Source organism: Canis lupus, chromosome 8, assembly GCF_048164855.1.
Source record: "Canis lupus baileyi chromosome 8, mCanLup2.hap1, whole genome shotgun sequence".
In the NCBI taxonomy this organism is placed as follows: domain Eukaryota; kingdom Metazoa; phylum Chordata; class Mammalia; order Carnivora; family Canidae; genus Canis; species Canis lupus.
Window position 1 is genome coordinate 18,011,182 of NC_132845.1, and position 15,578 is coordinate 18,026,759.

Consider the following 15,578-nt stretch of genomic DNA (forward strand, 5'->3'; position numbering starts at 1 on the left):
GTTGTGGGATTGAGCTTTGCGCTCAGTGGGGAATCTGCTCAAGATTCTCTCTCCCTGCCCCTCCCCTTGCTTATGTGTGCACCTGCTTTCTCTCTAAAATAAATCTTAAAAAAAAAAAAAAAAAAACTCAATTATTGTTAGAGGGAAAACAACTAGATAGAAGATTTCTCTTGTAGACACATTATTATGTTTTGTAGAGTTTTATATTTAAAATAGAACTTAAAAGTAACACATATATACATATAAAATTAATAATAAAGAACTCAAAAGTAAGTTACCATCATTTTATAGTTAGGGAAACGGAGTACCAGAGTAGTTACATTTTAATAAATTTCAGAGCTGGTACTAGACCTCAATACTCTTCAAAATGGATGCTCTTTCCTTTAAGGTAATTTGAATGAGATAGATAACAGTCATGCAGAGAAGGAAATAATAGAAGAAGATGAAAACTTGAAAGAGAGAAAATAATTTAAAATAACCCACACTACAAGCTTCAAAAACTAGAAAGACTGTTTGTTGATTGGTTCCTCTCTACTTGCAGTAGTGATCTTCACCTAAAATTGTTTTTTTTTCCATGACTTTAGACAGTCTTCCCACTTTGGGTTAGTCTTCCCTTTCAAAGTTTGAAAACAGTGCATGAGCAAGTAAAGCTTTTCATCCTTGAGGCCAGCTAGACCTTCCAGGTTCCTGATAGGCATGTTACTTGTCCTTAATATGATTATAAACTTCTGTTTGGCAGAGACTACATTCCTTATCATGATAACTACTTGTGTTTGCACTGTACATTTCACTTTTTCATGTAACTTTTACCCTTTTACTTTATCCATTATATTTATAGAATATTTATTTATGGAAAATGTTTATTGAAATATTTATAGAAAATGTTATTTTCAACTGTCTGACGTGTTCATGCCTAGCATTTTGCCTCAAATGTCAAGTTTCTTTTCTACAGGATTCTGGAACTAAGTTATTTATACTATTTCTATCCTTTTCAAGATACAAAGATTCATAGGTCTTTTTGGAGTTATGAGATATTCTGAAAATGATCTAGACCTCGAATAATCTAAGAAAACCCAGATTATGTTCGTGGGAGGTCAGGGCTCTGTAGAATTGTCTTAGGGGGCAACACAGAGACTTTTTGTTTGTTTTGGTATCCTAGCTAAGATATCATTTGGAATTTGCCACTTAAGAAAAACAAAGCTTTGAAAATTGCTGATGTAATTCAGCCCTCTCATTTTATAAATTAATAAGGAGTATGGCTAAGGATTAAATAACTAGCCTAAAATATAATCCAGGATTCTTTTTTTAATTTTTACTGATGTGTAGTTGACACGGTATTACATTATTTTCAGGTGTACGATGTGGTAACACAGCAAATCTGTTCGTTAATGCTCTGCTCACCACAAATTCAACTACTTTGTCACCATACAAAGCTATTATAATACCAATGACTGTAACCCTATATCTACTACTCCCGGTAACCCATCTTGCCCATTCCCACAGTCCACCGCCATCCTTCTGGCAACCATCTGTTTGTTCTCTGTATTTATGGGTGTGTTTCCCTTTTAATAATAACCCAGGATTCTTTTTTTATTTTTAATTTTTTTAATTAAGTAATCTCTATGCCCAACGTGGGGCTCCAACTCACAACCCCAACAACAAGAGTCACTCCCCTCGACTTCCCCTTTTTATATTTTCTGATAAAACTTGGTCCTTTTTAATGTTTATTTTAATTGCAAGTAGCTATCAATTTCTCATTTTCCCTGAATTCCCTCAGTCTTCCTAGGGGAGCCCATAGAATAGGAATACAAAGACATTTTAACTTCTGTGTTTGAGCTGTCTGACATTGACCATACCGTTTAATCTGAGATCCTGTTTTTTAACTTATAGTGTAACTACAGGGGCTCTGAATGGCTCAGTCAGTAGTGCATGCATCTCTTGATGTCAGGGTCGTCAGAGCCCCATGTTGGGTGTAGAGCCTACTTAATTAAAAATTTTTTTTGATAATATTTACCATTCTTACCTTTTTACTGCCTCCTAGTTCTGTCAAATGACACATCATAGTACCTTCTGAGGCTATGACCTCTGAGACGATGAACTATATTACATTATCATCTGCTTCCCTCCCCCCCATCTCTATCATCTCTTGATCACCAGTTTCTAGTATTCTTTAAGGACTTTAATTCTTCGCTTCAACATTATTCTAGGGGATTGGGGTGGGATGGGGGGCTATATATGTAAATAACTCTCTTAGCATAAGATCATTTTCAGAGTTGTTTGAATATCTCCGCTACAGTATACCTTTACTCCTTGTCATTTTAGCAGTGAACTGTTCTGAAATCTTAAGTTTGATATGACAGACTTTCACCAAATCTTTTATTTCCCTAAATGAGATAGTTACATAAACTACCTATATTAATGGTTATGTAGTAAATGATAGCTCATGTAATTATTTGTTACTCCTCTGGTTCTCTTCCTTATTACCACAGAACTAGATATTTGATCAAATATATCCATTTCCTTGATTCTTCAGGAAGGGGCTAAAGAAGGGGCAATCAGCGCCTTACAAATTACATTTTTTCTGTGTACCCTAAAACTGGTGTCACCCTGAACCATTTCTTTACTGATGCCCTCACATCAAGCATCCTTCAGTCTTTTTATATCACACCTGTTGCAGAAAGCCTCAACAGCAAATCAGTCCTACCATCTGTCTTTTCTAATCTACTGAATGCTGCTGAAATATTAATCATACCCATTACTGTAAATTTTCATTTCTAATCTCATCTGGGCTTGTAAAAGTTGTCCTGCATTTCATATCTTAATCCCATTACCAGAAGCTTTTCTTTGACCTATCTTTTCAAGTCTTCTATCCCACCTTAGACACCTTTCCTTCTGTTTTATAGATAAGACTTAAGATCATTAGAATGCAGCTTCCTCAAATTCCTCCATCACCTGCAAATATTTCTGTATCTTCCTCACTAGTTTCAGAAAAAGAGATTTCTCTCTATCCTGTAAGGAAGAATTCAATTTGTTCTCCAGTTTCCATTCTTTCTCATCTCCTAAATCCTGTTCCATCAGTTACTGCAACTGTCGCCTACATATATATATATTTTTTTTTCTTTTTTTTTTTTACCTCCTCCTTTCTTCTCACCTCTGATTCTTACTGTGTCTGTTCACATTCCTCCCATTAAAAATTTGGTTTACTTCTTCATAGCTCTGTTGATAGACCTCTCTTTTATAGTCAAGATTTTTGAAGTGTAGTAATTTGTGCTCACAATCTGCTCTTTTTCTCCCTATTATACATTATACTGAAACTTCTGCTGTAATAGGTTCTAAACAACACACATTACATAGTGTCATTTAATCCTCACAGTAATCTTATGTGTATAATTATTATCACTGTTTTGGGGATTACTGAAGGTCCAAAAGTTAAATAACTTTTTTTGCTCACACAGCTAGAAAGTAGTGATTCTGGGAATCACAGAGGCATCTGACACTAAAGCCAAGTCTTACCTGAAACGAGTATGTTCTTTTTAATAGGCTAACACGTCTCTGTTTCCAGTATAAATTTTCTTAATCACATATCACATATGTAATAATAATAGTAGTAGTAATAATAATAAAAGCTGACATTTACTAAATAGTATGTGCTGAGTGTGTATTAACTCTTAATTTTCATACAGCCCTGGGTGTTTTATGATATTATTGTACATATTTTACAGATGAGCATACCAAGGCTCAAAAGAGTAAGTAATTAGTCCAGGATCACAAAACTAGTAAGTGATGTAGAGCTAAGATTTCAACCTATTTGTTCTACAGAAAGTCACTGTGCAGTACCAAGCAATCTTGGTTCTAGAGGCCTTATTTTTAACTACTATATAGCCGGATTTGGTCTGACCTCTACTCCTCTATATTTTAAATCCCTTAGTGGCAGCATATAATTTCTAAGTTAAAGACCAAATACCTTTGCAAGTCATACAAAGCCCTTTGTGACCTGTCTGCCCATCTTCTCATCTTTATTTCCCAAAGTATGCCTATTTCTATTCTAGGCTTTAGCTAGATGAAACTATTTCCTGCCCCTACAATATACTTTATGCATGCTTAACTTTGCACATTCTTTCCCCTTTGACTACTGTATTCTCTCCCCCTTTAATTTTGTAATTTGTATCTGAAAACCCAATTTGAGCAATTCTTATCTTTTCTGATTTTCCTACTACCTTTCCCTTAGGAAAAATTGGTCAGTTCTTCCTTTTGTGTCATTGTGCCAATTGTATATGCCTCTCTGTTGCCAGTATTTATTTACATTTACATTTCCCCAACAAAACTATGAAAAATTTGAGAACAGGACCATACATTGCTTCTCTTTGTATCGTTATCACAGTACTTACTATAGGTATTCATTGAGTATTAACAGAATGAATGAGAATAACTTCTACAAAAATATCTTTAAAACTAAAAAGCAGGGTTTTTTCAATTCCCACCCCACCCACCCACACACACTTCAGCATCCCCGGGTGACACTCTTGTTGGTACAGTGATTCCCAAATAGATTCCCAAAATGACACACATTAGAATCTGAAGGGCGGTGGCATACACAATTTGAAAATATCTTCTTTCTTACCTATTCCCAACCTCCCCCATACAACTGAGTCTGACTTATTTCCTAATGTTTTACCTGTTACTCTCCTATAGCACAGTATAGGTATTTTAGTGTTTTTCTACCTTTCTGATCTTTAAAGTAATGCTCAAAGGCCTATATTTAGCATTGTGAGAAATACAAAACAGTGAGAAATGTTCTTTCCATTAAAGTTCCCTATGGTTTGGTAGATTTAAAAAAAAAACAGTGTAAGACAAAATAATGAACTATTAAGTTGTGTTTCAGAAGCTTAGAGAATTATGCCTAACATGAGCATGCATCAAAAATTTTAAAATACATGGGGATACAACCACCATCAGTAAGCATCAATAGATAATGGGATTATTTCTTGTAGAATATAAAATAAATGTTTAAATTATTTAAATAAGTAATAGAGGAATTTGGAAACCTGAGAAAAGAGTGAGTGACAATCTAGGTAAAGTTGTTTTAAAAATAAAATATAGTAGACATCTGAGATGTGCTTCAAAATAATTGGGGTAATGGTGGTAATGAAACATGATTGCCATTGGTAAATTGTTGAAGCTTGATGGGAAGCAGAATGAAATAAAACTTAACAGAAAATCAGAAATACAGGGATGCGTAGGTGGCTCAGTGGTTGAGCGTCTGCCTTCGGCTCAGGGTGTGATTCTGGGGTCCTGGGATCAAGTGCCGCATTGGGCTCCCCTCAAGGAGTCATCTGCTCCTTCTGCCTATGTCTCTGCCTCTCTCTCTGTGTCTCTCATGAATAAATAAATAAAATGGTTAAAAATAATACTAATAAATTTAACAAAAATCAGAAATACAACATTTGTAATTGAAAACTAAGTGGATAGGTTAAATAACAGAAGAGTTAGTAGTGTGGAAGATCAAGTTACAGAAGTTGCCCTAGTGAAAGACAGAGATGAAAACCATGAAAGAGAGGCTAAGAGACATAAAGAATAGGATGAAAATGACTAAGTGAAGTTCCAAGATGAGGGAGTGGAGAAAATGGGGCAGTGGTCATGTCTGAAGCAATAAAGACCTAGGATTTTCCAGAAATGATGACAAACATGAATCCTGAGATTTGAGAACACAAATCTGTAGAAAGATAAATAAAAAGTTATACTATCTAAAAACTCAAGGGAAAGACATACGAACTAGGTTCAGTCAAGATCGCCTTTGTGAGAGAGATGGATGTTGAATTTGGTCCTGATGAAAAGAAAATTTGGACTGGTACAAGGGAAAGAGCAGTTTGAAATATCATATGACAATATAGGTTTTGGCTGGGGGATAAAATACAGTACTAGATGTAGAAACGATGTATTTAAAAACACAGGCAGGAAAAATTTATAATAGGTTTGGAATAATAGAGTTTTGGAATTTTTTATACAATATGAATTAATATAAATAGGAAACAGTTTATATGTAAAACTGTTAAAGTACTAGCTTGTATCATAATTGTTTACTTCCCTTTTTCCTTATGAAGAGAGCATTTATGCACATCTGTAGGAGGTAGACTTTTCAAACAAAGATCACAACCACATATTCTTTATTATCTCAGTCTCCAACTCTCCTCTCTGTATTTCCCATCCTCCTCAAAGATCTAAAATTTTCCCTCTTTTTGTCACATTTGGTCCAGCTGGAAAATCACCCTTATTGGACTCCTGAACTCAAAAGAGATATACCGTTTCCTGATGCAGTTGTTTCCTGTTTGCCCCTAGTGGATTTCAGTGGCTCCCTTCCCTATGCTGTGCTTTTCCCTGGAGGCTGACAGCTGTGAACTTGAACCACTAGGCTCTGACTTACAATGCAAGACATTGTTAGGAAGTATGAGACCAGGAGGAGAGGGAAGTCAAGGTGTTTGTTTCCCTCTTTCCTGGCCTATTTTCACAGCATTCATTCAACTATGGCCACAGCTCCTATTGTATAGTCCCTTTTCCAAAGTGCAGTTCTCATTGGTAATTATTGCCTCTTGCCCATTAAGGCCAGGGGTAGTAATGGATTTCTACTGTTGCTAGATGTCATTTGCTTCTCATCCTTATTGGTTCCTTAACCTTAATCAAACCTCCATAAATAGCCAATTTTTGAAATTCAAACTCTTTGGGGTGCCTGGGTGGCTCAGTCCTGGTATCAAATCTGCTTCTCCCTCTTCCACTGCCCCTTCTCCCACTTGCATGACTTGTGAGCACACACGCTTTCTCTCTCAAAGAAGATCTTTTGATAAATAAATAAAATTTACTTTCTTGAGTCTGCAGTTTCTTTGCTGCCAGGACCCTAACTAGTCTTTCTCAAGCCTGTGTGGTCTTCAGAAGCCCATGGAAGGCCAATTAATAGACGAATTAATGTGATATCTGCCATATTGTACATTTACAAAGTCTTACTTTCCTTGGCTCTTTAATTTTCCATGCTTTGCTTTTTTCCCCTTTGTTTTTCTTTTCAGCAATGAAGCATAGCTTTCATTTTCTTCTCTTAGAGGTTCCCAGACTTTCTCAATTCACAGCATCCTCAGTGTTCTAGTTTTGATTTGTTATTTTTTTTAATGATGTGTGACCAGGCCAAAAGAAATGTCCAACAATTCCATTTGTTAACAAGTACTTACTAACTGAAAAGCTTCTGTGCAGCAAAGGAAACATGAACAAAATGAAAAAGCACCCTACAGAATGGGAGAAAGTATTTGCAAATCATTGATAAGGGGTTAACAATCTAAATATCTAAAAAAGCTCCTATAACTCAATAGCCAAAAAATAATCTGATTAAAAAATGGACAGAAACTGAGTAGGCATTTTTCTAAAGAAGACATTCACATAGTCAACAGGTACATGAAAAAGTACTCAACATCACTAATCAAGGAAATGCAAGTCAAAACCACTGTGAGCTATAGCTTCACACCTGTTAGAATGGTTGTCATCAAGAAGACGAGATAATTGTAGACAAGGATGTGGAGAAAAAGAAGCCTTTGTGCACCATTGATGGGAATGTAAATTGATGCAGCCATTATGAGAAATAGCATGGAGGTTTCTCAAAAAAATAAAAATAGAACTACCATATGATTCATCAACCCCACTCCCTAGTGTATATTCAAAAGAAATTAAAACAATATCAAAGAGCTACCTGCACTTCCATGTTCATTGCAGTATTATTCACAATGGCCAAGTTATGGAAACAGCCGGTCTGTCAACAGATGAATTGATAAAGAAGATGTGATGTGAGATATATATGGAACATTAGTCAACCATGAGAAAGAGGAAATCTTGCTATTTGCAACAACATGGATGACCTTGAGGACATTATGCTAAGTGAAATAAGCCAAAGATAAAAATATTTGGATGGTATCACTTATATGTGGAATCCTAAAAAAAAAAAAAAAAAAAAGTCAAACACCCAGAAATGAGGTGGAGAGGTGGTTGCCAGGAACTAGAGGGTGAGGAAAATATGGAGAGGTTGGTAAAAAAGTACACTTTTATTTATAAAATGAATAAGGTATGAGCATCCAGTTTGTAACATGGTAACTATAGTTAATAACCTTGTATACATGAAATTTACTGAGAGAATAGAACTTGAAATGTTCTCAGGTATAAAATATTGAAGTGATAGATGTATTCACTATCTCCCATGTATTCCTATGGGAGGAATCTTCATAGTGTATACATATATCAAAATATCCTATTTTAAAAAAATCATGATATACACTTTAAATATGTCATGATTCATATAAAAAGTAGTTACTTTAAAAAATATATTTAGTATTTATGTCCTAAAAAATTAGTACTTTTTGAGTGAAAAAAACTGAGAGAAAACATTTTATTTTTATGTGACCAGTTATTTACTGGTCTGCCTGTTGTATACTATAGTTTTGCAAAGCATGGGATCAGATTGAACAAGGCACCCTTGTGTCCTCTTACACATTGATTTGTTTTATGTGGAAAAATCTATTATGGAAAATCCAGTTTAGCAAAGTTAAGATGTCATCAAAAGGAAAGCAGTACATTCTGATGTTGAAACTGAACTTAACCATGAGCTAGTATTTCTTAGAGTGTCCCACAGATGTCACTGTGTTTCCTTTGTAAAGTTAAAATATCCTCCATTGCCCCAAGAGTTCCTCACAGTTTGGGAACGTCAGCATTCTTTGTGCTTCACTTTTTATGTTAGATCTGTGCCAGGTTTTTTTTTAATGCAGCACATTTTTTAAGTTGTTCTCTTCTCTCTCCTACTTATAGGGCTAATTCAGTGTCTTTAAAGGTTTTATTTATTTATTCATGAGAGACCCACAGAGAGATGCAGAGACGTAGGCAGAGGGAGAAGCAGGCTCCTCACCGGGAGCCCAATATGGGAATTGATTCTGGACCCTGGATCACTCTCTTGAGCCAAAGGCAGACGCTCAACTGCTGAGCCACCCAGGCATCCCCCCGTTGTCTTTTTCTGTTTACTTTCAGGCCTTATAGAGACTTCAGACAGATCAAACAGGTGCCTTAGATCTACCACAGAGTTTTCTCTTTGATCCTAGGTTCAAATTCATAGTAAGACCAAGTGAAGCACAAGCTGGAACAAAATAGCTTAGCTATTTTGGTTATGATTTTACTCCATCTAGAATTTTGTTTCTCTTAGAGTTTGACATTACCTAGAAGGATGTCCTTTATAGAACTGGCCTGCTTCATCTGGAAAGTTGCCAGCAAATAGGCAGTTACACTTAGAGTTTAAATTCAATAAACATTAGTGACATCTCTTTATATAAAAAGTATTTTCCTTTTGAGGAGCTCTATTCCTGCTTTACCTATCCAAATCACACTGATGTTAGGGATTGAATTAGGTTTAGGCTTCTGTGAAACAATGTTAAAAGTATTGACATAAAAAAACTTGTCTACTACAGGTCAGTCACCCTCCCCCCCTTAATTTGTAGAGAGTCCTATTCACAAGGAACAGTACAAAGTTACAAAAAGTAAAGAGCTTTATACCTAAAACCTCAGTGTAGAACGCCAGGAAAGCTAGCCTTCCATCTCAAATGTTAGCTCTTTTCTAACACCCTTCAGTTTAAAACATTGAATGAAGTAAAAGCAGAAACAGGAATGAATTGATATGTTTTATTGGAGTTGCTAGAATAAAAACACATGAAGTGACTTCTCAGCCAGAAAAAGATACAATCTTAACTTTGTGTTAAGTGTTGGCAGTGCCTAAAGTATAAGAACTTCTAACAAATACTAATTCCATCCCCAGTGTCTATACCCCTTGCGTCTGTCTGCCTAAGCTATCACAGGTCTTCCTTCCTGACACTAGAATAAACAAGAGAAAATATACCTCTCCTCTAGTCTGAAACAGTGTAAATTACCAGTCCCTGATTCAGTTATTCTTCTGGTTTATTTCCTACAATAAATTCCCAGAATACTTAAACCTTTAATTTGAATAGATGCCATTTGCTGATCTTTAAAGAATTATACTCTACTTATACTTTTGTGACAAATATTCTCTCCCATAGTAATTCTATTTCAGAGAGAAGAAATGAAGGAGGTGGGCAGCCCTGGGTTCACATACTGCCACAGATAGCTTTTTCTGATTAGTTAAGAGACCTTCTAGTCCAGTGTGTCTTGACTCATTTTTTTCATTTTCTGTTTTTTATAAGTGTTTTTTTGTGTGTGTGTGTTTATTTGCATCAATTCATTTTATTATTTAAAGTAAAAAGATTTGTTATTGGGTATACTATATAATAGGCATAAGTTCCTAAGTTGGAAGTTCTTACATAAAAGAAGTAACTCATTACTTTGTTGAGCCTAAGAGGGGAGAATGTTTAGCTCTTCTTGTGGATGGTCTGTGAAATCCTGAAAAAAAAGTAATGGAGAGGTCTAGTGCTCTCTAATTAAAATGTATGTAAATTATAACATATACGTAGAGGTCAGTTTATGGCTTGACCCCCCACCCAGTTTATAAACTGTGTTCTAATTGATAAAACTGTATGTTTTTCCACCTAAACATTATTTTTAATGGTTACACAGTATCTCTCATATGGGTATGGTATTATATACTTGTCTCTAGTTTCTGGATTTTCAGGTTGTTGCCAATTTGCTACCTTTTGCGGGGTGGAGGGGTTATAGTAAGTGGACATCTTTTTTTTTTTTTTTTTTTTTAAACAAAACTTAGTCTGAATTTTCCTTTCTCACCTGCACAGGCCCCTGCTATCACTAGTCCTGTTATCTGGTGGTACTCTTTTGAAGATTAAAGGACCTAATATTTTTAAAGTGCTTAGCACAGTGTGTGGCACACTGTAATTACAGAATAAATACTATCTGCAGACCTTCTCTGACTCAAGTTGGGACAAGGAAATAAGACAGTTTTGAAATGTATTCTTTGAAGAGAGCACTGAGGTCTTTCACTAGTAGCAGAGTAATGATACCAAGAGGAAAAGGAAAATCTGAAAGACTGAAGCTATGGCATTGAGAAGAGTTTCTGTGGTCATATATCTGTATTGGTTGTTCCTAGTTGTGTATACTTTATAAAAAAGGAATATCTTAGCTGGAGACTGTTGGAATGTAAATTTCTTCCTTAGAGTTAAAATATATAAGTTTATTAATATATAGTAGAGAAACATTACAAAGCACTCTTTAAAATAGTGTGACTTTTGTGTGTGTTATCTTTGTTTATTGTATTTGTATTTTATATTTTTTGTGATCTTTTATTCAAGTGTGTGTCCAATGATGTCTTCTGTTTTCTTTATTTTTTTTTTTTTAATTATCCTAGTCACGTGAACTGGAAATTTCAGTTTATTGGCGTGATTGGCGATCTCTGTGTGCTGTAAAATTTCTGAGGTTAGAAGATTTTTTAGACAACCAACGGCATGGCATGTGTCTCTATTTGGAACCACAGGGTACTTTATTTGCAGAGGTAATAAATGTATTTTATTAAATATGCATTACTATAATTGAAATTATATATGTAGGCAGCATGATGTAGAATGGAAAGAGTATTAGGCTGAACAACAGACAACTTGAATTCTTGGCCCAGCTCCACTACTGCATAGGTATTACCTTAAGACAAATCATTTATCCTCTATAGGTCTGTTTTCTCACCTAGAAAATGAGAAGTTGGGCTTAAATTATATCTATATCTTAAGTTTCCAAATTTCATGAACCATAAATCCAAAGCTATACTCATGTCAAATTGAATTTTCTTCCCTGCAGGTTACCTTTTTTAATCCAGTTATTGAAAGAAGACCCAAACTCCAAAGACAAAAGAAAATTTTTTCAAAACAACAAGGTAGTTACTAAGGAATCAAATACAGTGTCTTTTAGTGTATTCTTATACATAGGAAATCTGCATTTAAAAGTGATACCCATCTTTGTTTTTTTGTTTTCCTTTTATTTATTCGTTTCTAACTTTTTTTATTAAGGAACATTTCAAACATACCCAAAAGTAGAGAGATTAGTACCATGTACCATCACTTAGCCTCAACAACAGCTCATGGCTGATTTTATCTATATCCCATCCATATATACCTCAGATTACATGAAGCAGACGTGTATACTGGTTATACTGGTTAATCCATATACTGGTTAATCCATAAGTATTAAAGTTAGTATCTCTAACTTTTTTTTTTTAAGATTTTATTTCTTTATTTGAGACAGAGCATGTGAGAGTGCATGAGGTAGGGGAGAGGCAAAGGGAGAGGAAGAAGCAGAGTCCCCACTGAGCAGGATGCCCCATGTGGGGCTTGATCCCAGGACCCCGGAGATCATGACCCAAGCTGAAAGCAGATGCTCAACCTATTGAACCACCTAGGTGCCCCATTCTTTTTTTTTTTTTTAAGAGAATTATTTCTTAAACTTTAGCCGCATATCATTGTTAGACTTAAAAAAAGTAACAGTGCCTACTTATTTATTTTTAAAACTATATTCACTATTTTGCACTAGCCTTTAATAACAAATAGTTAAGAACTATTTTTTTAAGTGACAAATTTTATTTGTTCTTCATAAATTATAAACCAATGAATATGGATTTTTAAATTATGGCTTTTGGTAACATATAAAAATTACTTATTCTATTTTCTTTATTCACAATATCCACAGGCAAAACATTTCTCAGAGCTCCTCAAATGAATATTAATATTGCCACTTGGGGAAGGCTAGTAAGAAGAGCTATTCCTACAGTAAATCATTCTGGCACCTTCAGCCCTCAAGCTCCTGTGCCTACTACAGTGCCAGTGGTTGATGTACGCATCCCTGAACTAGCACCTCCAGCTAGGTATGTGTCTAAGATTTTTAGGCATCGTTCTTATGAAATAGTTATTGTAACATTCATATATACTGATGACAATGAGTCTATTAAAAGTCTGATTTTTTTCCAAGTAGTATTTTGAAATTAATGTTCTGCTTACTTTAAAAAAATGTAAAAGATAAAATTGTTTGCTTTACTTTCAAAGCTATTTAGAATATATACTTTTGATTACTGTTTTTGGTGAATTACTTTATCTTTTGTAAGTGATTCTACAGTAACCAAGTTGGACTTTGATCTCGAACCTGAACCTCCTCCGGCCCCACCACGGGATTCTTCCCTTGGAGAAATAGATGAATCTGCTAAATTAAGAGATTTAGATACACCAGCACAGGTAAGGTATTTTAAACCTTGTATAATTCCTTTTACCAAATGAATTATTGATAAAAGCATCATACTGAATGAGATGTACCTTTCCGTTAATTAAAAAATTGTGTGAACTGTGTTTTTATGTTTCTTGTGAGTGAAACATAAAACCTCTGGGTGCTCATGGGCCAGTACAGATAGAATAGGCTGCCGAAGCTAAAATCACAGGAACATGGTTGATATTATTTTTTTTTTATTTTTTTATTTTTTATTTTTTATTTATGATAGTCACAGAGAGAGAGAGGCAGAGACACAGGCAGAGGGAGAGAGGGAGAAGCAGGCTCCATGCACCGGGAGCCCGACGTGGGATTCGATCCTGGGTCTCCAGGATCGTGCCCTGGGCCAAAGGCAGGCGCCAAACCGCTGCGCCACCCAGGGATCCCCATGGTTGATATTAGATGATATATTGCTTCAAAAACTCTATCTTGTAACTTGGTTAACATGATTTCTAAATATTCATTGAAGATGACAGTAATGTGTTCATTTTTCAAATATTTTAGATAAGTGTAATATAGAATAATAACTAAGAATAAATATCCATTTTCTGAATTTTACATTCTTGCTAATATTTGTATTGGCTTTTGACATTTTTAAACTTTATCTTTACCAAATAATTCATTTCTCAATATTTCTATAATTAAATAAGTATGTAATATTTTATAGGATTCAGAAACTGTTTTTGATATTGAGAATGACAGAAATAGTATACTTCCGAAATCTCCATCTGAATATGAACCTAATATTCCTCAACCAGGCCTAGGATACAGTGGTATTCGAGAACTTGAGGATAGAAGGTAAAGAATATATATACAGCTTTGTTACTACATGTTGTGACCCATGGTTTTACCTTATTTTTAATTGACATACTGTTTTCAGATCTCAACAGATGTTTCAGTTTAATCTACAAGACTTCAGATGTTGTGCTGTCTTGGGTAGAGGACATTTTGGAAAGGTAATCTCTTAAATTTTCTTGGACTGACTACAAAGTAATAACTCAAATAGAAAATACTTATTTTAATCTCATTTCAGGTGCTTTTGGCTGAATATAAACACACAAACGAGATGTTTGCTATAAAAGCCTTAAAGAAAGGAGACATTGTGGCTCGAGATGAAGTAGACAGGTTAGTTTTTTTTTTTAGTGAAATTGTTTATTTTTCTGAAGTTCTAACTTAAGATCATGCAAATTGACGTATATATTGCAACAGCAAAACTTTCCATTTCCATAATATGTGGAGAAACTAAATTAATGTAGCTATACTTGTGTAAGGTAGGCATTAATTATTGTTTTTCTTTCTAGCCAACTTCTTATGAAGGTTTATTGGTTAGTGGCTACCAAGGAAAGATGATGAAATATTTAAGTTAATTGTATTAAGTTTTTTATACTTGGAGATGGTAAAGTGTTTATATGGAATAGGAACTGTTACTCATCTGTGGTTGGGGGAGACTATTTCCCATTTCATATTACAGAAGTAATACAGTGTCATTTATAGGTAATCTGCACTCAACTTGAATGGTTAATACATTCTGCTTTTTAAAATGCACCAAATCTATTTTTTCTTTCATTTTTCTTAAAGTGATATTTTTTGACCAGAACATCTTACCTGTCTGGGTTTAATAAATATAAATTGATATGGATACATCATTATATGCAATTTTTAAAATGCAAGGATTTGGGGGACAATATTATAATTAGGTTAGAGAATACCTTTAAAAAGACTATCTTAATAAGATGATTAAATATAAAATTATTGTATAACAAGTGACATATATGACAGAGACTTTCATTTGATATTTATAAGCAGTATTTGTTTTAAACCACTTGAAAGCATCAGTTGATATTAATAAAAGACAGCTCTATCTATGAAAAGAGCCTAGGACTATGAATGAAAAGACTGGCTTCTCTATTTGTGGTTGTTCCTTAATTAATGCTTTGACCCCAGGGCAATTCACTGAACATCTTTGAACCTCCATTAACCCGCATATTTTTAAAATATATATTTTTGGTAATCCTCACCTTAATGAATTGTATTAAGTGCTACACGCATACACACACACACCCCAAATTGCTATTTTACTTTTAATGTTTTTTTCCCATCACATGGGAAGTTCTTTCTTCCCTTTTTTTTTTTAGGTATTTATTTATTTGAGAGGTTGAGAGTGCATGCACACAGGCTGAGGAAGGGCAGAGGGAGAGAAATTCAAGAAGACTCTGTGTTCAGCACAGAACCCATTGTGGGGCTTGATTTCACAACCCTGAGATCATGACCTGAGCTGACATCAATAGTCTGATGCTCAAACTGTGCCACCCAGGCACCCCAGGAAGTTCTTAGAATTGGGATAG

At 34.7% G+C, this 15,578-nt stretch overlaps 1 protein-coding gene across 2 annotated transcripts in view; it reads left to right on the forward strand.

Annotated features, from left to right (window-relative positions):
• The window catches only part of PKN2 (protein kinase N2), a 129,904-nt gene that overhangs the window by 96,916 nt on the left and 17,410 nt on the right, over positions 1–15,578 (forward strand). The window contains exons 9-15 of one of the 2 annotated variants that reach the window (XM_072834386.1): positions 11,342–11,485; positions 11,782–11,857; positions 12,667–12,841; positions 13,079–13,205; positions 13,901–14,031; positions 14,114–14,189; positions 14,267–14,358. In XM_072834386.1, the coding sequence (XP_072690487.1) occupies positions 11,342–11,485; positions 11,782–11,857; positions 12,667–12,841; positions 13,079–13,205; positions 13,901–14,031; positions 14,114–14,189; positions 14,267–14,358 (821 nt within the window). The remainder of the gene's footprint in view (positions 1–11,341; positions 11,486–11,781; positions 11,858–12,666; positions 12,842–13,078; positions 13,206–13,900; positions 14,032–14,113; positions 14,190–14,266; positions 14,359–15,578) is intronic. The other variant, XM_072834387.1, reaches the window with a different exon arrangement.